At 42.9% G+C, this 23,224-nt stretch overlaps 1 protein-coding gene across 1 annotated transcript in view; it reads left to right on the top strand.

The window, feature by feature from the left end:
* The window catches only part of LOC308299702 (carboxyl-terminal PDZ ligand of neuronal nitric oxide synthase protein), a 117,393-nt gene that overhangs the window by 82,747 nt on the left and 11,422 nt on the right, over positions 1-23,224 (top strand). Inside the window, exons 5-10 of the mRNA XM_080743492.1 lie at positions 875-983; positions 2,523-2,652; positions 2,739-2,911; positions 6,951-7,118; positions 11,748-11,934; positions 13,320-13,617. Coding sequence (XP_080599618.1) covers positions 875-983; positions 2,523-2,652; positions 2,739-2,911; positions 6,951-7,118; positions 11,748-11,934; positions 13,320-13,617 — 1,065 coding nt within the window. The remainder of the gene's footprint in view (positions 1-874; positions 984-2,522; positions 2,653-2,738; positions 2,912-6,950; positions 7,119-11,747; positions 11,935-13,319; positions 13,618-23,224) is intronic.

Below are 23,224 nucleotides of genomic sequence, written 5' to 3'. Positions count from 1 at the left end.
TGTCACAAAGGATTTCTTCCAAATCGCTAAAAAGATAGAAAGCAGTAAATGAAAACATTTTAGTATAAAATAATGGTTAAATTGGTTGCAATGCTGCTTTCCCGGTTTTAATGGGTTCAACGAAGGATACCGTACAATAATAACAACATGCTAAAGAAATGAAGTTGACAAAATATGATAATTGTCTTTATCAGCCAGTTGGGCACAAAACGTTAAGCCTATGCTCAATTTATATTCAGTCTTACGATGGTGTCCCGCAGCGATCTACAAGCTCACAATGTGTTGTACCTAGACGCTCCTAGACGCATTGTGAGCTTGTGCATCTACTGTTTTCAGCGCAGGAGACCATGGTATGACATGGTTTGACTATGAAGCAGGTTTTATCTTTCTTTCAAGGTTGAGAGAAACTACACAGAGGGGCTGAGAAGATTACACAGTTCCTGAATAAACATAATGGTTCCCAGAATCCCTGTGCACCTATTGCACTTTGTGGCTCTGCTCCAATAACTGTGCTGTCTCTCTTTCTCCTCCTACTCTGTCCTTAAGTCCATGGGCCTTCTATAGGGGGTCCGGGACCCATAGGGGGTCCCCACAGTTAATACAGGGGGGCTTCCAAATGTTTGTGTCTTGTTTATTCTCTATTCTGGGGGGGAACATTCACCGAAAATAGCAGATCCAAAAGCCCACAAGTTCGGCTATTTTTGGGAAGAGGTTTGGTGTACAGGGAAAGAACAGTAGACCAAATAGGAGCCAAGGGCCAAGCAGGTTTACTAAGTATTGAGGATTGGATAAATGTCCGTATGTCCCGTGAAGCTTGGGCATTAAAATACGCCATAAAAGGCACCGCTCACATTTCTTTTCTTGTTTTCCTCAGGATTTTCTACGTGTCACATGACTCCCAGGACTTAAAGATCTTCAGCTACATTGCCAGAGACAGCTCCAACAATTCCTTCAGGTGTAACGTCTTCAAATCCAAGAAGAAGGTAGGTTTGTGAAATGATGCCTTTAGATTTTAACCACATAGAAAACTGTTACAGTTACAACTGTACTTTCACCATTTACACCAATAGGTCCCATAGGTTTTTAAGCGTATGCCCTCGTGAAACTTTAAAGGATCATAGATTATAGTATGCCCTTATTTTACTTAGGTAAACGTATCAATGCAGAAATACTCTGTTTACCACGTAAAAGTCTGGTTATTCAAAATTCACTTGAGTAAAAGTAGAAAAGATATTGGCATCACAATATACTTTACCCATTTAGACCGGAAACCTGTTTACGTAACTATACCTTTCAATCCGGGAACCCCTTTTGCTTTTGGGCTTGTTTTTGTTATGTACAGTATGTAGCATTTTTGATATACTGTAGCTGTGACTGTGAATTCACATTGTCCATCAGGGTATCTGCACATTTCTAAAGTGACAATTTAAGACCTTTTTAATACCTCATAAAAATAAATAATAAGACCATTACTGCATCAAAAGTAACCACAAACAATGCTACCAACAAACAAATGATAAAACATTGCCAAATTTCAAATATTACTAATTATTATTTCTAGAAAAAATAAAATAAATAAAATATGATTCTTTTGGGGGGCTTGCGGCCTGAAAAGATTCAACCACTGAAGTGTATGTTTGCCCCAGAGGCTGGCTTTTGTCTGTGGACTGTAATGAGTGTCCCACCGTGGTGGATAGGATTACAGTCTAGCGTTCAGCTTTTGAAGTTTGTTCTCAGTTGAGCACTCCCCAGGCCCACCCTGCTACCAAACTCCCCCGCACAGTCACAACCGCACACTCATTCCCCATGAAAACACCTCTTCACACTCCACCTCTTGCACTCCTCTCTGCATCGATCGCGTCGTATCATTTCTTGAGACTTTAAATCGTCCTTTTAGCAGATGCCCTTGCCTAGCGTCTGATGAGTGTCTGAATCGTAACATTACAATTTACAATTTAGAAGCTCTTAATCCAGTACGCAAGGACAGCACAGGGTAACACATCAAATGCATAGAAGTAGTCTTAAAACATAGGTAAACAAAGGACCTATTCAATAAAGAAAATAATACAATATTAATAATCTGTACATCAAAGCTATACACACTATAGCTTCGATGATACAAGATGCCAAGTCAAAAAACAGCCTGGCATCGGCCTATATAAAAATGCTATTTAAATTACATCTTTGCCTTGGCATAAGCCTGTATGTGTATGGTCATCGAGGATTGTCAACTGTTATGCTAAGTGCTATGGGCTAAGGTGGAGTCATAAGAGGTGAGTCTGAAGAGGTGAGTCTTAAGACCACGGCAGAAGCTAGGGAGTGCGTCTGCAGTTAATGCAATTTTCATTCCACAGTTTGTGGGCCAGTAGGGAGAAGAGTCTGGGACAAGTGGATCGCTGTCCTGGGCGTTTTAGTGAAGGGTCTGTCTGCATCCCTGTGTTAGCTGATCTGAGTGAACAGGAGCGGGGGTACCATGCCTTTGGCTTCTAACATTTGTGCCAACATTGTGCCAACCATTTCAGACCCAGGCCATGCGCATTGTGCGGACCGTAGGCCAGGCGTTTGAGGTGTGTCACAAACTCAGCCTTCAGCATGCTGAGCAAGAGGCGGACGGAGAGAGCGACAAGTCCACAGAGGATCACGCCACTGAGGGTGAGAAACATGCACAGTTACTGTAAACCTGTGGTTCTCAGACCTCTTTGCCATGTAAATAACCGTTGTGTGTGTGTTCTCTCCAGGTGGCAAAGAGACAGACCAAGGGGAGAGTGAGGGAGTGGTGAGGAGAGCAGGAGGAGGAGGAGGAGGAGGTGATCTCCCAGCAGGCCCTGCGTCGCTGTGCGAGCAGCAAGTCAACGACATCCTCCACAGTCTGGCTCAGCTCAGTGTGGTCAAACCAGGACAAACCATCATGGTAGGACAGGACACACGCATGCATTATATTCACCGCATGCATGCACACATGTGAGCGCATACGCACTCACGCTGCACTGTTTCCTAAACACTGGGTGGGTTGGAGGGACCCATTTGTGGGTCGTGGATACATTTTCATGGGTCCCATTGTTTATTTGTTTCCTATTATTATTTTCTTATATCTTATATTATATTATTATATTATTATTATTATTATTTCAAAAATATTTCAGAAAAAGAATCCCCAAAAGCGTTTTCTTTTTTATGAATTACCGGTAAATACAAAATCCACGAAGAAATACAAGAAAAATCTGAGAAATTCCACAATTAGAAAACAAAACATTTAATAAGTAGTGAAAATAGCCGATCTACAAGCTCACAATGTGAAGCATCGCTTGTAGATCTGCTGTTTTCACTAGTTTGGGTCGCTTGCTTGCCATTTCTATCTCCAGCCCTAAAGCCTGATTTATACTATACTATGCATGCCGGTGTGTCACGCATCATAAAAAAATAGCCAACGCACAAGCTCTGCGTGCCACTGGACAACTAGAGAATACATCAAACCTCTAACTCCAACACCTACTGTATCCTCTAAATGCCCAATCATAACTAGAATATTCAACATATATATTCCACATATATACAGTATACACATTACACATAAAGCATATACCATAAAACAGCCAATTTAACTTGTGAGATCCAGGAAAAATAGTCTGTTTCTCTAATTCTACTATACTTGTCAGTACATATTGGCCTCTCACAAGTATGGTACAGACACACATGCACGCACGCACTCACGCATGCACACATGCACGCACACACGCACGCGCACACACACACACACACACACACACACACACACACACACACACACACACACACACACACACACACACACACACACACACACACACACACACACACACACACACACACAATAATGGTAGCGCTACTGATAATCAGAACAGAGCAGGAGGAGATGAATATTCCTGGTGGTTGTGAAAGGAGGACACCTAATCCCAAAACCTAGAATGTTCACTTTGATTCTGGAGGAAAGCCACCGTAATCCCATTAACGGGTTCACCCAACATCTGCTGCATGCAGATAAGCAAGGAGAGAGCGGATGGATAAAGAGACATAGAGAGAGAGAGAGAGAGAGAGAGAGAGAGAGAGGGAGAGAGAGAGAGTGGGGGAGAAGAGATGGAAGGTGAAAAAATATGGAGGAAGCAAGGTACCATTTCAGTTTCAGTTTAGTTTATTTCCAGCTCTTTTGGACAACCAAAAACATAATATACAATTTGCATTAGTGCAATTTGAGCAAGGCACAGTCACAAAATCGAACCTCTGTTCGAAGTGGAGCTGTGTGTGTGTGTGTGTGTGTGTGTGTGTGTGTGTGTGTGTGTGTGTGTGTGTGTGTGTGTGTGTGTGTGTGTGTGTGTGTGTGTGTGTGTGTGTGTAGCACCTCTCTGGTCACCCAGGATCATGTGTACCGATTTTTGTGATATTTGAAGAAAATATGTAGGAAAAGGTGCAAAAAGTGTGTTTTGGAGAAAATTCAAGATGGCGGAAAATCTATCCTGGCGCAAATGACCCAAGGAATCCAGGGAAAAAATAATTTAAATTTTCCGATCTATGGTTCAAGAGTTACGGGGCAAAACGCAAAGTGGGCCGTTATAGCGCCACCATGAGGCCGAGTGATGTAATTTTTTTTTAATTCATTCTTAAAATCATTATGAATCTCCTCTCTGAGGTTTGAAACTGTAGCTCCTATGGTTTACGAGAGAAAAATACTTGAATGTGAGTTTTTGCAATTCCCATTATAAGTCAATGGGGAAAATTAATTCACTAATAAATTAATATCAATTAAACTATAGAACCTTTCTCTTAGCAAGTTACTAGCAGACGATTCCCGAGTAAGCCGGTCGATTTGACATATGGCGCGAGTGTGTGGTGCAAAAACTGTGGGAGGAGTAGCGTGCCAAACTTTGAGGCTACATACAGACAGACAGACAGACAGACAGACAGACAGACACGGACGGACACACACACGGCCACGTATAGGGAGCTTGTGTTCCACACAGCTCCAAAAAAGAAACAAATGAAAATGGAAGTCCAAGGCACAAGTTATCAAGTCCATTTGACATAGAAGGAGGACGTGGACATTTTGCAGTTTGCTTTCCTGCGGCAGACTGACCTTGTAGTACTCTAATGTAAGCAACACAGCTGCAGCTAACGCCAGGTATGACGGATGTGTTAGATCTTGGTGTGCCAATGTGTGCATACGAACGCAAATGAAAAATAAAAGCCTGCTTTACCGAATACCAAGGCTAATGTGTGCAAGCATTGACAATGCTGTTGACTTGTGTCAATGCACAATGGCACAATGCACTAACACACCTTATTTATGTTTATTTTATTTTATTTACTTTTGTAAAAACAGCCCCCTGATAACTCGGCTATCAGGTCGCCCACACTTCTGTATTTTTGTCTTTTTGTTTGGTAATATGTTTTGGCTTTTTCTGCCTTTATCGATAGTATACAGTAGATTGACAGGAATTGACATGGGTAGAGAGACGCGGAGTGAAACTGTGTTGTGGGATTCAAACCCGCGACACAGTGTCAGCCCGGGCCACTGGCGTAGTTTTTAACCGATACAGGAAACAAACTACAAAATCAAGCCATAGTGTTTCATCCTCCTTACGGGTCCATTTGGTTCCATTTTACGCCCTCAAGAGTTAAATTATTGTTAAACATGTGCACTACTTAATTTACAAAATATTTCGTCTGGGTCTGAGAGGCTAAATCTCATCAAATAATAGTTACCTACTCCTCCCACGAGGGAAATTCAGTATTTTCAGCTCAACCCAACTGATTTGCTGCCCACAAGGAGCGTGTGAGCAATTAGGGGTTAAGAGTCTTGCTCAGGGACACACATGGACATTGCTGGCCTGGCCTGGAATCAAACCTGGGACAACCAGGGGCTCTGGTTCCCCAGCCGGGCTCCCTAACCATTCAGCTTTGGCCACACTGTTAAATGTGGTAAATTGTGGTCCGTGGCTCAAATGCCAAATAAATAATGGACCTTGACATGAAAAAGGTTGAAAACAACTCTATTAATAATAATGTTATAAGAATGCATTCAGAGGGTAATTGTAGAATCGGTTTCAGGTCTTAATGGGTTAACCCATTTAGACCTGCATCCGTGTCACTGTAGATTTTCACCACTTTAACCATTATTTTTATGCTTTAACTATTAAAAAATAGCAGATCTACAAGCTCACAGCACAGCACAGAGTGCAGAGTGCTGCACTGTGAGCTTGTATCTGAATAGAAAAATCAATATTTGCAAAACTTTGAATGTCTTTTTAAAAGCGAACATTTGTAACTCAAATGTTTGCTTCTGGTGGGTCCCTGGAACAATATATTTTGAGATGGGGGTCCGCAGCCAAATACATGTATATCCTTAATGTGTTAAACCATTTAGGCCTAGGATTATTGACTGCTTTAACTATTGAAAAATAGCAGATATACAAGCTCACAGCGCGGCACCGAGTGCCGCGCTGCAAGCTTATAGATCTGTTATTTTTGAAAAATCATGATTTTTCTTTGCAAGTCTTTGAATATATCTATTTAAAAGCGAACATTTGTAAATCAAATATTTGCTTCTGGGGGGTCCCTGGAACAACATTGAGATGGGGGTCCGTGGCCAAATACCTGTAATTTTGGGGGTCCTTGACATGAAAAAGTTTGAGAACCACTGATTTAGAGGAAGGATTTAGAAGTCGGGTCAAAGATCGGGTCAAAGATATTCATAGACTTGCACACATTTTCACGATTTTTCAAAAATAGCAGATCTACAAGCTCGCAGCGCGGCACTCGGTGCCGCGCTGTGAGCTTGTATATCTGCTATTTTTCTAAGGTTAAAGCATACAATAATGGTTAAAGTGGTTAAAATCTAACGCGACTCGGGCGCGTTCCAGGTATTTGAGAGTTAATGGATTAATCAATGTGTTCATTGATCTGTGTTGGGGGAACAGAACTTTGACCAGAGCTCCTTCTTCGCCATGACGACGCCACAACAAGGCCTTTCTCCCAGCAGCCCTTGCTCTCCGTGCGCCACGCCGCTGGCGTCCCAACACTACCTCCACCTGCTGCAGCACCAGCTGCACCAGCAGCAGCAACACACACAGGTGGCCGTGGCACAGGTACGATCAGTGTTGGGAAAGTTCACTTTCTATCCACAATTTTCCAACGTCCCATCGTGCATTGCGCAGAAGGTTGTGCGGCAGCTTCCGGCGCTGCAGCCGAGTGTGATCTACAAGCTCACAATGGTTGCATCTGCGATGCGACGTGAGCTTGTATGTCTGCTGTTAACCGGAAGTGTCCCACAGATAATGCTACGGTAACTTCTCGCGGAAACAGGTGGATATGAACTAGTTCAAAGTTCAGTTCACCATTTCTAAAATGAATTAGTTCAGTTCATCGTTCATAATTCTGATTTTTGGACTAAAAGTTCATGATTCCAAAAATGAACCATTTTAGTTATTTTTCCCCCCTTTTTTAATTGTTTTTCAATACGTTGCTGCGACCTATTATTTGGCAAAATGATTTCATCCAATTTAACATTGAGGTGCCCACAATGTTTAATGCCACTGAATCCGTTATCCTTTCCAACTGTCATTGTTGCTGATAAGCTTTTATTGTGAAGGCAAACGTTTTCAGTGTGCAGAAAATAGCAGATCTACTAGCTTGTAGATCTGCTATTTTCATCATGCAGCACGTTGTAAGTCAGCCTTTACTTGGAAGTTGTTACTCTTGGACGAGGAGGAGAAGGAGGCGATGCACTGTGCGTTAAATAAACATTTACTGTAAAGCCAAGATGCGTTCGAGCGTCGCAATTACATACAAAGTGAATACTGTAAAGAAAAAGATAATTCTGTTACATATCTTTCGTACATAATGTCTCTTGTGAATCCACAGTCTAATTTTGCCTAGGCGGTCTCGTCTTGCACTGGGCGCTGCCATTGTGTGTTTACAAAGAGAAGCTGCGCAGATGTGGCTGTGCAGAACGTCCCATTGGCTCCAATAGCATTTGGATTTCTTGCGAGACGAGATGTCGACCGTGTTAACAAGTTAAAAGTTCACAGCTCGTAAACAATAATAGCGGTGCGCCGGTGGGTTATAAACAATGTGTAGTGACTGGTGGGATTACACTAGCCTGGTTAATAAACCAGACTGCACAACACCACCCCCTGTTGGTAACGAAGTGTGTGAGAGTCTGACGCTTGCAGTCAGGCTAGGATTACACCACTCACTCCCCAGTGTCAACAGCGTGAATTAACTCATTTTTACTGTCCCAACCCGAGAATACCAAGAAGCCGTTGGTCCAGGTTGAGAAACCAGAGAATTTAATTTAAAGTATATAGAATCAAAAGCACCGAAATAACACACCGTTGAATTCAGTGACTGATCGACCAATCAGAATCAAGCATTCAACCAAGCCGTGTTATAAGCAGAGGTAGGCTATATATGACATCACACATTTTAGTTTTGAATCATTTTCTTCACGTCAGTGCAGACAAAACAGTATATTTTTAAGAGAAAATCAATAGTTGCCTCTGCCACACACCACTGTGGGAATGTGCGTAAGGAATGTATCAATCCACAATGTTCTTGAGATGTCAAATGTAGCCACTCTTTATATACTTGGAGCTTTCTATCTGCTGTTGAGAGAGAGAGAGAGATTTATACCAGCAATATGGTATAGCCTAAGCTGCATTCAGCACTTGTGTGTCGGACTGCGGCAGCGCCACCAGGGGGCAGTGTCAACATAGTTATGACACAATAAATTAATGCTACAGGAAACACACATAATGGACTAAAGCACAATACAGAATTAGTGTATGCATGTATGCACGTGCACACACACACACGCACATGCACACTCACATGCGTGCACACAAACAAACAGAGCTATCCTATTGGTTCTTAAAATCATCTGGGCAAAACATTCACTTTTCAACGTCAGTCATATTTGCAGACATTCATTGTCAGTGCACAATGCAGCACTCACTGAATTATGAACACAAAGAGCCCCTGTCCGTCATTATTTTCAATTTCGGGGCCTGCGAATAGAAATTTGAATAAATTATTCCTCCTATAAAAGTATTCTGCAGAGTCTGCCGTTTGTAGTGTGTGTGGGGGACTCAAGTGTGTGATTGTAACATTATATTGAATAGGGAATATAATTGGGGATTTTGTGATTAAAAATAAATGAACTCGGGTGCCCGCTGGCCTACTGGTTCAGGCGCATACCACATAGGCATTACATAGGCATTGATGCCTGACGGCGTCAGCGGTTTGATTCCCGATCCGGACGACCTTTGCCGCATTGTCACTCCCCGTCTCTCCCCCCATTTCCTGTCAGTCTACTGTCCTATCCAATAAAGGCATAAAAAGACCCTAAAAAGAAATGAACTAGGTCAGCTAGTGGTTCTCAACGCCGGGTCCTGGGAACAACCATGGGTCCAAATGGACCCAGTCGGGTGTCTGTAACTGTGAGAGTGTGCAAATGGAGCCGTAATCGGAATATTCTCTTCCAATTGAGGTGTTGACATGAAGGAGATTTTCTTTTTTAAATTCCGACTGTGTTGTTTGGCTCTTAGTTTGAAGTGAGCGGTGCTATCTCATTAGGCCTAGAATTATTGAATGCTTTAGCTATTGAAAAATAGCAGATATACAAGCTCACAGCGCGGCACCGAGTGCCGCGCTGCGAGCTTGTAGATCTGCTATTTTTGAAAAAGTCGTGAAAATGTGTGCAAATCTTTGAATATATGTATTTTTAACGTTTGTAACTCAAATTTTGCTTCTGAGTGGTCCCTGGAACTAGATATTTTGAGATGGGGGTCCGTGGCCAAATAAATATCATTTTGGGGGTCCTTCACATGAAAAGGTTTTAGAACCACTGACATAGTAGTCTCTCAAGAACAGACCAACTGAGCTCCAGTTGAGTGAAAAGGACCTTTTCTTTGACGATGGCCCGCCAGATGGCTGACATAGAAACATAGGGTTTTTCAAAAAACCTTAGAAGGATTCAAAAGACACTTATAGAATCGGGTAAAAATTCTAATTTTCACAATTTTTTAAAAATAGCAGATCTACAAGCTCGCAGCGCGACACTCGGTGCCGTGCTGTGAACTTGTATATCTGCTATTTTTCAATAGTTAAAGCATAAAATAATGATACACAATAATGTGTACCCGTTCTGCGTCCCGCTGGCCAATCACAGGGTGTCCTGCGAAGCTTGGCCAATGGGACCCTGGGTGTACAACAAACATTTAGCTGTGTGCTCCAAAATGTAGGCCAGATGTACAGATTTAAAAACTTGACACGTCCTGTAGGGCTGTCACAATTATTACATAATCGTCTAATCGCGATTATTTGACATAATCGCGATTATTTTTCATAATCGTCTTTATCGTTTCCATGTTGGACAATTTTCATATATATTTTTTAAAGTAAAAAAATTGTGGAAATAGCAGATCTACAAGCTCACTACGCGTCGCATCGCGACGCGTTGTGAGCTTGTAGATCGGCTATTTCCACTATCAATGTTCTTTTTTAAGTATAAAGTTGTCAAATATGTCAGTAATTTATTTGTATATTTAGGTTATGTGTCATATCTACCATGTGCAACTTCAAAGCCTACAAGCCAAACAGAAATGTAATTGTCAACGACAAAAACACAATTAAATCGTTAATCGCAATTATTTGAGTGACAATTAATCGTCATGTAAAATGTCATAATCGTGACAGCCCTAACGTCCGGCCATTGGCAAGACAGTCGATTTTCAGGGGATTTGCAGACATTTTTGATTGTAGATCAGCTATTTTTGCTAGTTTCTGCCACGCTCCACATTTCCAGGGGACCAGACATTTTTTGGAAACCGGACAAAGCCAGATGTTGGAGCTCCGCTCAAAAATAAATCTATTCAAAAACTATGGCTAAAGCTAAATCAAAACTGTGCTGTCAAAACCAACACCGACTGCATGTCGGAGTGGTGGCAATGGTTTTTTACCACGGCCTGTCTCTCAGTCCGCTCCGCCTCCCGCCAGTGGTGGAAAATGTACTCAAATGTTTTACTTAAGTAAAAGTATCAATACTGCAATGTAGAAATACTTTGTTACAAGTCCGGAATTCAAAATGTACTTGAGTAAAAGTACAAAAGTATTGGCCTCAAAATGTACTTAAAGTAGCAAAAGTAAAAGTACTCATTGTGCAGAATATCCCATTTCACGTTTTGGAATGTATAAAAATATTTTGAAAATAGGAGATCTACTAGCTCACAATGTGAGCTTGTAGAGCGGCTATTTTCAAATGGTCAAATTGTTTATCAGGGCTGAAGTGGTTAATGTATGTTTTGTAGTAATAATCAAAATCTACACAGTAACTAGTAAGTAAAGTGTTCAAATAAATATAGTGGAGTAAAAGTACAATATTTGGATCCGAGATGTAGTGGAGTAGGGGTAAAAGCATTGTAAGGGTGCCCTCAGACCAAAATACCTATGAGAGTGGAATCCGCGTTCCTCCAATGCATTTCAATGATAAGGGAGCGTTTTTTGCAGAAATCCTCTGCTGGCATGAAACCGCTTCACTCTCATTGAAATGCATTGGCGGAACGCGGATTCCACTCTCATAGGTATTTTGGTGTGAGGGCACCCTAAAATTGATAACACTCAAGTAAAGTACAAATATCTCAAACGTGTACCTAAGCACATTACTCAAGCAAACGCACTTAGTTACGGTACTTTACGCTGCTGCTTCCCGCCCTCAGGTACAGCTGCTGAAGGACCAGATGGCGGCGGAGAGCGCCGCCCGCATGGAGGCGCAGGCGCGCGTCCACCAGCTGGTGCTGCAGAACCGAGACCTGCTGCGGCACCTGGCCCTGCTGGTGCAGCAGCTCAGGGACATGGAGGCCCTGCAACAAGATGCTCCTCCTCCCCCGCACCAGGAGCCAGCAGGTAGGGGGCGCTGACTTCACAGTTTTTTACACACATTTGACCCATTAGAGCGCCGTTCCCACTGGGCAAGATATAACTATAAAGATAACTATAGAGGGTGTGGGCATGCATAAAGTGAATGGCAAATCGAGTGGCAAAGTGAGTGGCAAAGTGAGTTAAATGTTGTTTAACATTGTTTAATGCAATTAGAGAGGACTTTTCTGTTTAGATATATATGGGCTGTCAAGGCCAGAAATGATTTTTTTGCCACTCAGTAGTCGTTCCCGCATAACTTCCGGGTATGAGGATGATGTCACGCGCATACGCTCTATAGTCTATAACTATATCTTTCACCATTGTATTTTTTCTTTTTATAGTTGTTGTGAACACTGCCATCCACTTGACTTTTTTAAACTTTATTTGTTATAGTTATAGTTATAGTGCTCACTCAGTGTGAATGGCCTTTAGAACTGGAAAGCAGCTGTGTCCCTTTCGATTTTAACCACTTTTGAACGTTTGTTTTAGACAATTTTTGTTTTGGAAAAAATAACGAAAATGTGTGCAAATCTTTCAATAATGTGTTTTTAAATCGAAAGTTGAGATGGGGAGGTCTGCGGCCAAATACATATAGTTTCGGGGGTCCTTGACATGAAAACCCATTAATCAGCTTCAAGTAGTACACATTTTGTCTATTTGTTCTGCTTCATCACTTCCAGTTGTACTTGTTTATCCAGTATGAGTTCTCTCTCCTGATTGGATGAAATTGGTATCCTGACCTAGAAATGTATTTTTTATTTATTAAAGATCTGTAGAGACGGAGAGACTCCCGTTACTGAACAAACAGTCTATAGCAGTGATTACTATCATACTATAATGCTCTTTAACACATATTTTAAAACGGTTCTAAGTAAAATATCACTTCCTACTACATCTGCATCCTACATAATGTTTGTTCTTCCTGTGTGTGTATTTACGGGTGTCTTAGTTGAACATAAAAGTGCGTTCTGCTTTTATTAATCATGTTAGCTGCCCTGCTAGGAAATGCTAATCAGGCTCATCTTAGACATGCTTGACTTAATTACTGTGACTGGCACTGTGCCCGCTCCTCTTCTGGAATAAGAGTCAGCACTCATGCATGGTTGAGAGAGAGATAGTTAGGCCTGCTTTATCCTTCACCGTATGACAGTGGTGCGCTGAAAACCAGAGCCAAAGCTCACAACGCTTCCCAGAGCATGCGACACTGTTATACGACGTTGCAAGTATTGGAACGATACAGACAGACAGACAGACAGACCGAGACAGATGGAAATAAATAATGTGGATAGAAAGGTAAATGGAAAGAGACAATAAATGAAATGTGGAGATCAGTGATGCATTTTGTGTTTTGTCTGGTCTCATTATCACAGAAGACAAGGACTCGTCGTGGAGCACGGTGTCTGCGTCAACAAAAGCTCTTTCTCTGAACCTGAAGAACCACATCACCTCCACCCCTGCGTGGCCGAGCAACCCTCTCGCCTCCGCCCAGGTGGACTGTGCCGAGTCCTACCTCAACCTGCTCAACCTCGAGAACGGGCGGACCAAACCATCTGGCTCGGCAAGCAGGGAGGCGGACCCTTTCATCGGCGCGAGAGAGGAGTCGCAGAACAACGGGAATTCTGAAGTCGTCACGTTCTCAGCGAGAAATTCAGCATACATGGACGACAAGTAAGATGTTCATATTAATGTCACAATCAATAAAACCTTTGTTTTTTGCCAATTATTTGGCGGCCGACTTGCAATATCCTCACGGCCCACCAGGGGTCCCTGGTCCACAGGTTGAGAACCATTGATTTGCAGCCAACATTTCAGCATAAAAATTGCCAATCTATAAGCTCACAATGCGTTGCACTGACACGCATTGTGAGCTGATAGATTAACTATTTTTGGTGTGCTTGCACCAGCAAGTATACGAGTTAACTCATACAGTGCCTATCCCGAACTAGTTCGGGATAATTTGGGCCGTATTAACGTCCTGAGTGCCTATCCCGAACTAGTTCGGGATAACATTTTTTTTTTTTTTTTGTAAAAAAAAATAAAAAAAAATTTGAAGTTACTTTTTTTTTTGAACCCCACTATATTCTGTTTAGACGGCCCGCGAGAGCGTCGCGCCGCCGATATTTACCATCCACTCCAATGCAATCCAGGATCTTTAGAGCTCATTTTCTCTGTTCCAAGCATATCCATGAGGTGTGCAAGGTTTAATCATGGCTAAATCGCCGAAAATAGGTCTTCTAAAATGCTTGGTAGCCAATAGCTAACTTCAAGCTAACTTCATCCTGTTCCTGTAAATGAACAGAGGAAAGTGTTTTGGTGCATCATGGCTGCGCAGGGCTTGTGCATGTAACAGTGTATCTTTATGATGAATTCTTTGGCCACTGGGCGCCCTCTAGTGGTGAAAACTGGCACTGATAGGGTTAATGAGGAGGGATGCACTACTACTGGGACTGAAATGTAGCTCAAAAGGCGTCACGGTGGGCTTTGAGCTTGTAGATCTGATATTTTTGATACTTGTGTGTGACATGGGTCGTAAATTGGCCTCAACTAGATAGATTTTATTTGTTTGTTGTCCCTGTCAAATAAAATAACAAGTAAATACTTGATCAAGTATGGCAGTGGTGCCCAAACCTTTTAGATCAAGACTAGGCCTAGATCAAGCACTGACGAATTAAAATCCCAGGACCGAAACGTTAGCTTTTTCATTTTCACTGAGCACCGAGCACTTTATGGGCATCTAAAAATAAATGAAATGATATTTTCATAAGTCTCAGTCTAAGGAGTATTCCTTAAAATGCAGTGAGCGAGTCCTTTCTGCCAGCCTTCCTTCATTTCCTCCAGACCTCAGCACCTGCCGCCAAGGGCGCAACAGTTTTCTCTAAAGTTAAGCTCAAGACTAGGAAACAAAACATTAAGGGACCAATAAAAAAAATGTGTCCGAGACCCACAAATGGGTCCCGACTAGGGATGGGACGATATGAAAATGTCATATCACGATTATTGTGACCAAAGAAAAAGCGATTTACGATATTATCGCGATAATCAACACTATTATCCTGGGGAGGAACATTTGCCAAAAAATAGCAGATCTACAAGCTCACAACGCGTCGCAACGCGTTGGCTATTTTTTGGCAAAGACATTTGATAGAGTGAAAAAATACTGTATTATGTATATTATAAGTACCTTTTACCAATTATAGAGGGTTTAAGTGCTACCGGATATGCGGCTCGGCAAATAAATATGAATTGATCCCAGTGCATGACGGAGGACGATATGACAATATATTAAATCTCCCCAATACGATAATTGTGAGTGTTTTTTATCACGATAAACGATAATATCGCTTATCGTCCCATCCCTAGTCCCGACCCACTGTTTGGGAAGCAATGAAGTAGGATCTTCATTTACGGGGAAAACACATGAAAAGTTAGAATAGGGAGAAAAGAGGATTCTGACCAACAGCGACCGTGTCTATTGTACCGTTTCAAGCTGTGAACGACTATGTTTTGAACAGATGGCTGGTTTTGGCCAAGATATTCAGTGTGGAGCAGAAACAGGAGGGGGCCTAGTATACAGTACAGCCCTGGGGGATACGGTCAACTCAAGTGGAGACTTTAAGTGGTTTTAAAAGTACTATTTCAGTGCCATATTTTACTGTCCTCACCTGACATTTATTGAAATACTAATTATTCAAAACAAAATGTAGGAAACAATAAATAAAGAGAAATTTACTCTCGACCTACTGTATAATCCGCAACTTGTTTGGAAAACAGTGCTAAAGACTATTGCACAGGTTTCCAAAGTAAAAAAAAAGAAACAAAAAAAATGATATGAATATGAAATTGATGCGATTGTTGTGCCAGTTCATCCCCTTTCAACCTGAATTTCTAGATTGGCAATGTTTGCTATGGCTATGGTCCTTGGCAAGGAACAGTTTGAGAACTCCTGGAATAGAGAGACTCTTGGACTATATTGTATGTACATTAATTATGTGTTTCTGTCATTGTGCATATATTTGTAAGGTGTGTGCGTGTGCATGCGTGCGACTGTGCGTGCGTCCACACGCAAGCTCGTATCATACCTGGCGAGACGCCAGCCCAGAGAGCCTGCAGCTCAGCCCTTACAGCCAGACTCACATCCTGTGGTTTCCTGTTGCACAGTTCTCCTAACCAATCCCAGCCTGCGTACCCACACAGTCTGAAACCCTATACCCCTCTATACAGTACATGTCAAAATAAAAGTCTGTCCATAGCGCAGGACAATTCAACAAGACTGAGTCCAATAATGGTATGGCTGCATGTGGACGGTCTATAACACCAGTCATCAAGGACACTGGTTCCCAACCTGTGGGTCGGGACCACCATGGGGGTCCCCACATGGGTCCCCAGGTGACAGTGAAGTTAGTGCAGGAGCAAACCAAATGTTTTTTGACATACCCCTCCCCGTGATAGAACATATAGTTAGCATGACCCCTTCATGAAATGGACTGTCCCGAGTTTTACTTTTACTGCAAAAAAAGTCATGAAATTGATCCATGAAGGGACTCCACCACATAGGCAAAAAAAAATAGCCTGAAAGATGGAGTTCCAATTCAATCCTTTGTCATTTTCTACCTGCTGGTTGCTTTTACATCATACTTGCACAAATGGTCTACCGGTGTCCCTACATCCCAAAACAATCAGAATTCAAATATTTGGTTCTATTTTGAATCAGCTGCCTTTTATATAAGGCCATTCTATAGGACGAAGATTTCTAAGGAATGTTACCCTGTAATCCTGGTGATAATCTTCTATAAGTACAAAACCTGTCAGTGTTTTTCCATAACTTTGACTTGTCCTCCTCTTGAAATGGATGATCAGTAGTTCTACTTTTACTGCAAAAGTCATGAAATTCATCAATAAAGTGATATATACAAAAAGAAAAAGGGGGGGGGGGGCAGAAATCTCCCCACAAGTTAATCATGCAACATTTTCCACTTACTGGTTGTATTTAGACAATATTTTTCACAGATTCCATTGTTGTTCTTGTTCGTTCCATTTGTACAATCTCAGACGTAAATTAACAGTGAGGATTGTATAGTGCAGATTGGGGTCCCCGAGATAAATAAACGATTTATCAAATGGGGGTCCGTGGCATAATGCATGTCAAACTGAGGATCCTTGAAGTGAAAAGGGTTGAGACTCACTGATTAAGCCTTTGGCAAATTTGCCTCAGAGAGTGTACAGCATAAACATGTGTATATCTGAGTCACAAATATTTACACTGAGCCAAGGAATTTACTGTGTACTTGCTTTTGTTTTCTGGAATTCCCAGGAAAACGGGTTTAAAGCCAAGACAATCTACCTCTCTCTCTCCACTGGCGTAGCAACCCCCCACCGGGCTCCAATGCCAGGTTTTCACCACAGGTCCCACACCCCCGCTGGTGACTAATTTCAATGATCTAACTATCAGGACCAACATTCTTTTTTCATGTTTCTACGACACAATCCAGAACAACACTTTCCCTATAGCAGCAGTCAGTATAGCAGCAGTTGGCACAGCGGCCGGCAAAACACTGAACACAATAAAATACAGTACAGCAGCAGTAGGCACAGCAGCCCATCAGAACACAATACAATAAATGCTATTACCTTAAATGGAAATTCAGTGGAAAGTAACTCCACATCGTCGTCGTCCTCCTCCGAGTCACAGACTCATCAACACCAGTGGCCTACTTGCTTCTGTACAACTCTTTTTTTTCTCCCCCAAATAAATCTGAAATTAGTTTCTGAGCCATGCTGTAAATTATCGGTAAACAACCTGACGACAGCTCTCACTCACAGCTGAGGATAGATTCTTCATGCCTGGCGCTAAAATGTAAACAGGAAACAGAGGGCCGTCAAGCAATTGATCTGATTGGGCTCTCAATGCAGGTGTCAAGTGGGCCAATGTCAAGCCAGTGGGCATTTCAAAATAAAAGATTTTATTTTATTTTGGGGAGCGGCGTCTATCTCTCTCTCTCTCTCTCTCTCTCTCTCTTTCGGTTCTGCTGAGTTAAACTCAACATGATGGCAGATCGTGGCACGTGATGAGAGTTTGCTACGCTGCCGGAAGCTCGCTTCGAATGGAAGTGAATGGGACACGACTGTTTCAGGTGCATGTGTGATCGAAATAATCCGAAAGTGTGAGACCTCTCCACACAACCATGTACAAACAAGAACAAATCAATAGAAAGCAGGACTCTTGACTTCGCTTGACTTCCTGCATTTCCCCTTTAGGAGAGCAGAAGTAGGTCATGAGTCCATTAATTCCAATGGGAGACGTGAACACCATGTCAAAATAGCCCCATAGTCACTCTAGAAAATATTGGACCTCTTCTTCACAAGTCATTTTACATCAATGTCTTCTTTTTAAGACAAATAAGGAGGAAAGTATCATAGTTTGAGACCTGTGTGTCAAAAATACACTCTCGTGAGATTTAGCAACACTGATCATCGGACATTCAGTGGACACTTAGGAGACCAGAAATGTGCATTTCATACTAAGTGATGTACAAAACTGTAGGCACCCAAATGATACTGTTGCGAAGGCTCTCAGCTGAGTCTCCATGTATGGAGATAGCCCACGCATCACACGGGGTCTGACCTCACCGGCCCATACTTGGGCATGGACGACTTATATGTCCATATACGGATATGGCCATATATGGATATACGATGACATCATAGAGTCCACAGCTGATGATGTGGCATATATACGGAGATGGCCATATATGGATATACGATGACATCATAGAGTCCCCAGCTGATGATGTGGCGTGATGTCATACAGTACACAGGCGGGCCCTATATAAAGGAGCAATTCTCACCAGGGAGTGAAGCATTCCTCGACTCAGCCCTTACCGCCAGGATCAACGAAGCCTATAGCTTATCATCACTTACAACCATCTCAAGATACTCGGCTAGTTCTCCCAGCAAGACTTCAGATCCTCTCATACGATTCAAGGCATCTCGGTTAAGTTCTAACCGGACACCACTGCGGCGGGTCCTAACCCTAGAAACCAGTCTCTCTTTAGTAGCTATTTTACATGGTGCCGAAACCCGGGAATAGGGCCTACTGCAGTAACAAGATGTGGGACTTCAGCTACCTCCAGAGCCTGAGACCTCTGGAGGTCCTTGGCATCAGCAAGTAGTACGCCCAGATCCTTTAGAGGTGGGACCTCAGTTGCCTCCAGAACCACAGATAAGACAGCCAGGTCCTGGAGATGTGGGACCTCAGTGGCTTCCGGGCCCTGAAGGCTCCATGGATCTTAGTCATCATGGATCAAGATACCCATGTCCCGGAGATGTGGGATCTCGGATGGGAAACACCTACCCATTAGGCATACAGAGCCACCAGAACCACTACCTATCAACGGGGCGGCGTCATGAGACTGTGACCTCAGCTCATCCAAACCCATCAGGGCATCACTATCCTACCAACTTTCCCAGAGATGATCAGTCGTCAAAATCCAGGGGTCGGTCCCGATCCCCAGTTAGACCGGAGCCTGATAGGCAGAGAACCGCTTATCATCCAGAAGACAACCACCAAGCAAACCGACCCTCGTCTCAACCCAAGGAAGACCAGCGCCACCCTGACATGCACTGGAACATGAGTCAGATTTATCGGGGCCCAGCACCCATCATTCCTACATTTGCTTCTCCGGATCCCAGAGAATTCTCCAAATTAAAGAGAGCATTGGGAGTCACATTCACTCCTAACACCCCTGAAGGATTCAAATTTAGGATACTGTGCGATCATCTTCAACTGGAAGAAGCCCAGCTAATGGCTGAAGGGTACGCCAATTCAATCCGTCCCTTTTCAAATACCATGGCTGCTCTGGAAGAAAGGTTTGGGAAACCTCATCATATAGCCATGCAGCGCCTCACTGAGCTGACGGATGGACCCAGCATTAGAGGGGGAGATACAGAGGCATTCAGGACATTCGCTCTCAAAGTTCGTTCACTGGTATGTACGCTGACCATGTTAGGCGAAAAAGGAAAGGCAGAGTTGGGATGTGGATCCCATGTCATCCAGCTTCTGAAGAAACTATCCCCTTATCTAGAGTCAATGTTCCGGAGATTTATCTACCCTAGACATGTCAGTTTACCCTCCCTGTTGGTTTTTTCGGAATGGTTGGAGTTCGAGATCAAAGTGCAAGCCGAAAGACCACAAGCACGATCTACCCGAGAACGGAATAGTCCACCAAGAGGTCAACCACGCAGAGCCGATCAAGTACCAAATCGGAGGCAAGCAACCATCATGCATGGGGCGGCGGACTCATTAACGTTTGATGGACAAGACAACCGAAAGGATGAAAGAGAACGGTACTGCCCATATTGTAACCGCAGGGGACATCTTCTCGGTGGATGCAACCATTTTAAGCGCCTAGATACCGATCAGAGGCGTGACTGGATCATAAGGGAGTCGCGGTGCTGGAACTGCGCACGCAATCACAGAGCAAAGGAGTGTAACCTTAAAACCCAGTGCACCAGCTGTCCACAATACCACCTTACTGCCCTTCACAGTATCAATAAGAAATCCCAACTGACCAGGTCTTATCAAAGATCGGACAGATCACCAGCGGCAGACCACCAGTAGTACGGATAATCAGTCTTCCTGCCCTGACCGAATGAAAGACACCTTCGAGCCTTCTTAATATTTTATCGATTTCCACAGGAAATCTGGGGCGGCTGTTGCGAAGGCTCTCAGCTGAGTCTCCATGTATGGAGATAGCCCACGCATCACACGGGGTCTGACCTCACCGGCCCATACTTGGGCATGGACGACTTATATGTCCATATACGGATATGGCCATATATGGATATACGATGACATCATAGAGTCCACAGCTGATGATGTGGCATATATACGGAGATGGCCATATATGGATATACGATGACATCATAGAGTCCCCAGCTGATGATGTGGCGTGATGTCATACAGTACACAGGCGGGCCCTATATAAAGGAGCAATTCTCACCAGGGAGTGAAGCATTCCTCGACTCAGCCCTTACCGCCAGGATCAACGAAGCCTATAGCTTATCATCACTTACAACCATCTCAAGATACTCGGCTAGTTCTCCCAGCAAGACTTCAGATCCTCTCATACGATTCAAGGCATCTCGGTTAAGTTCCAACCGGACACCACTGCGGCGGGTCCTAACCCTAGAAACCAGTCTCTCTTTAGTAGCTATTTTACAGATACCTTCCAAGTCAGTAGTTGTCACACCTTTTTCAAAAATAGCAAGATGTAGAAGCTTGCAGTGCGCTGTGAGCTTGTATATCTGCTATAGCCAATGCAAAAATCTAAAATGACACAGATGCTTTCCTGGTTTTAATGGGTTATATAGGACTTTTCTAAGTACCCAAAGACACTTACACATTTGGGAGGGAGAAAACAAAAGAATAATCAACTTTATTAGGAAAAAAAGAGTAAAGAAATGGTTGTGTCCTAGAGTAAAACCCATAACAGTGGAGCATGTGCAGGCAGCTGGGGCAAGCCATATTGAAGAGGTTGGTTTTGAGAGCAGTTTTGTCTTTGATATGGTCTGAGAATGCAAGGGTTTCCGCAGCTCTTCATTTCTCGAACAATTGGAAGTATCTCACACAACGCTGTCGTCATTTCTCCAGTCACAGACGTTATGCACAGGAAACTTAGCACATGTTCAGCAACTGAAATAACAACAGGCTGAACAGGCCGACAGGCTTTTAGAGACACCAGGGCTAACAAGAAACAGGTGCACGCGATGAACAATCAACACACATGATTGGCTGGGGATAACAGGCAAACCGTGGTCCCACAATACAGTATAAATCAGGGGTCTTCCACGTTTTCAGGCCAAGGACCCCTTAGTTGAGAGAGAGATGAAGCGGGGGCCCCCCACAACCTGTTCATCGATTCCATATACAGTAGTTTCATGGTTTGACAGCAAGATCAGTAGTTTATTTTGGATTCATGTCAATTTGTGTTTTCAGATATTTAACCACTTGAACCGTCAATACTTAATAAACATGACCTTTCACTCTATACTTGGTCTGCTCTTTTTCCCCTCTACACCGAAGCTTGTGGCCGGAAATAGTCGATCTACAAGCTCACAAAGAGGCGTTGTGAACTTGTAGATCTACTATTTTAGTCTAAAGTCCTCCGAATATGGACGCTAGGGTTCAAGTTCAAGATTTGGGGGAACCCCTGTAGTAACTCTGAGGATCCCCTAGGGGTCCCGGACCCCCTGTTGAAGACCCATGCAGTATAAATTAAGCATGACAGTTAAGCTGGTTGCACACTAATCTTTGAGGTCGATTTTTGTATTTACTTGCGCCGAAATTCTCTCTGATATACGTCCGAAAAGACTCTTTCGCTGTTCTCTTGTAGCGTCTCACATTTTGTCTGCCCACATGCCTAGATGTTGCTCTAACTACACAGAATGCCCACTTTTTATTTCCTGTGTGTCCATGTGTCTGTGAGTCCCAGCTGATTGTTATGTAAATAAGTCTGAGATTGACGTGTAGATTTATCCATTGTCCGTTGTTATCCTCAGTCCCTCTTGTTATTGACGGAAGTACAACAAAAGCAGACTAGATTTCAGTTATGACTTATGACACATACTTTAAGATGGAAACATCCCCTGCTTCAGTCTTTTCTTCTTTTCCTTTTATGTGTCTATTTTTGAAAAACACATTGTGACAAAGGCTGACAAATAATCTCTTATGTGGGTGGGCCTACCTGGTACAACATCTTTTCAACTGGGGGCCCAGCCGGCCCACAGCCAAATACTCAATTTGGGGGCCCTTGAAATGAACATGTTTGGGACCCACTGCTATAGAGGTCTTTAACCCATTAAAAACGGAGATCTGCTATTTTTGAAAAGTCTTTGTAGAATCAGCCTCAGGTCTCAATGGTTTACTAAACACATGTTAAATGCAGTAAGAGCCTAACTTGTTCCCCTCTCTTTGGTACAGGTACCAGGACTCTCTCCTGCTCCTCCTCATCCTCATCTAAACCCCCCTCATGTACCATTAATTAAAAATTCATTAATAAATACAATATAAATTGGGGTCTCAGAGATATTAGAAATACCATTAAATGTGATCCGTAGCCTAATGCATGTCAAACTGGGGCTCCTTGAAATCAAAATGGTTGAGAATCACTGCTAGAGCCGTAAAGATCTTCTCTTATGGGGGGGTCCCTGTCATATCTTTTCAAATGGGGGCTAGTAAGTGTCAATTTGGGGGTCCTCGACATGAAGGAACTAAATA

This window comes from Nannobrachium achirus (genome assembly GCF_963921795.1).
Source record: "Nannobrachium achirus genome assembly, chromosome: 15".
In the NCBI taxonomy this organism is placed as follows: domain Eukaryota; kingdom Metazoa; phylum Chordata; class Actinopteri; order Myctophiformes; family Myctophidae; genus Nannobrachium; species Nannobrachium achirus.
The sequence above is the reverse complement of the archived record's forward strand: the minus strand, read 5'-3'. Positions and strand labels throughout refer to the sequence as shown.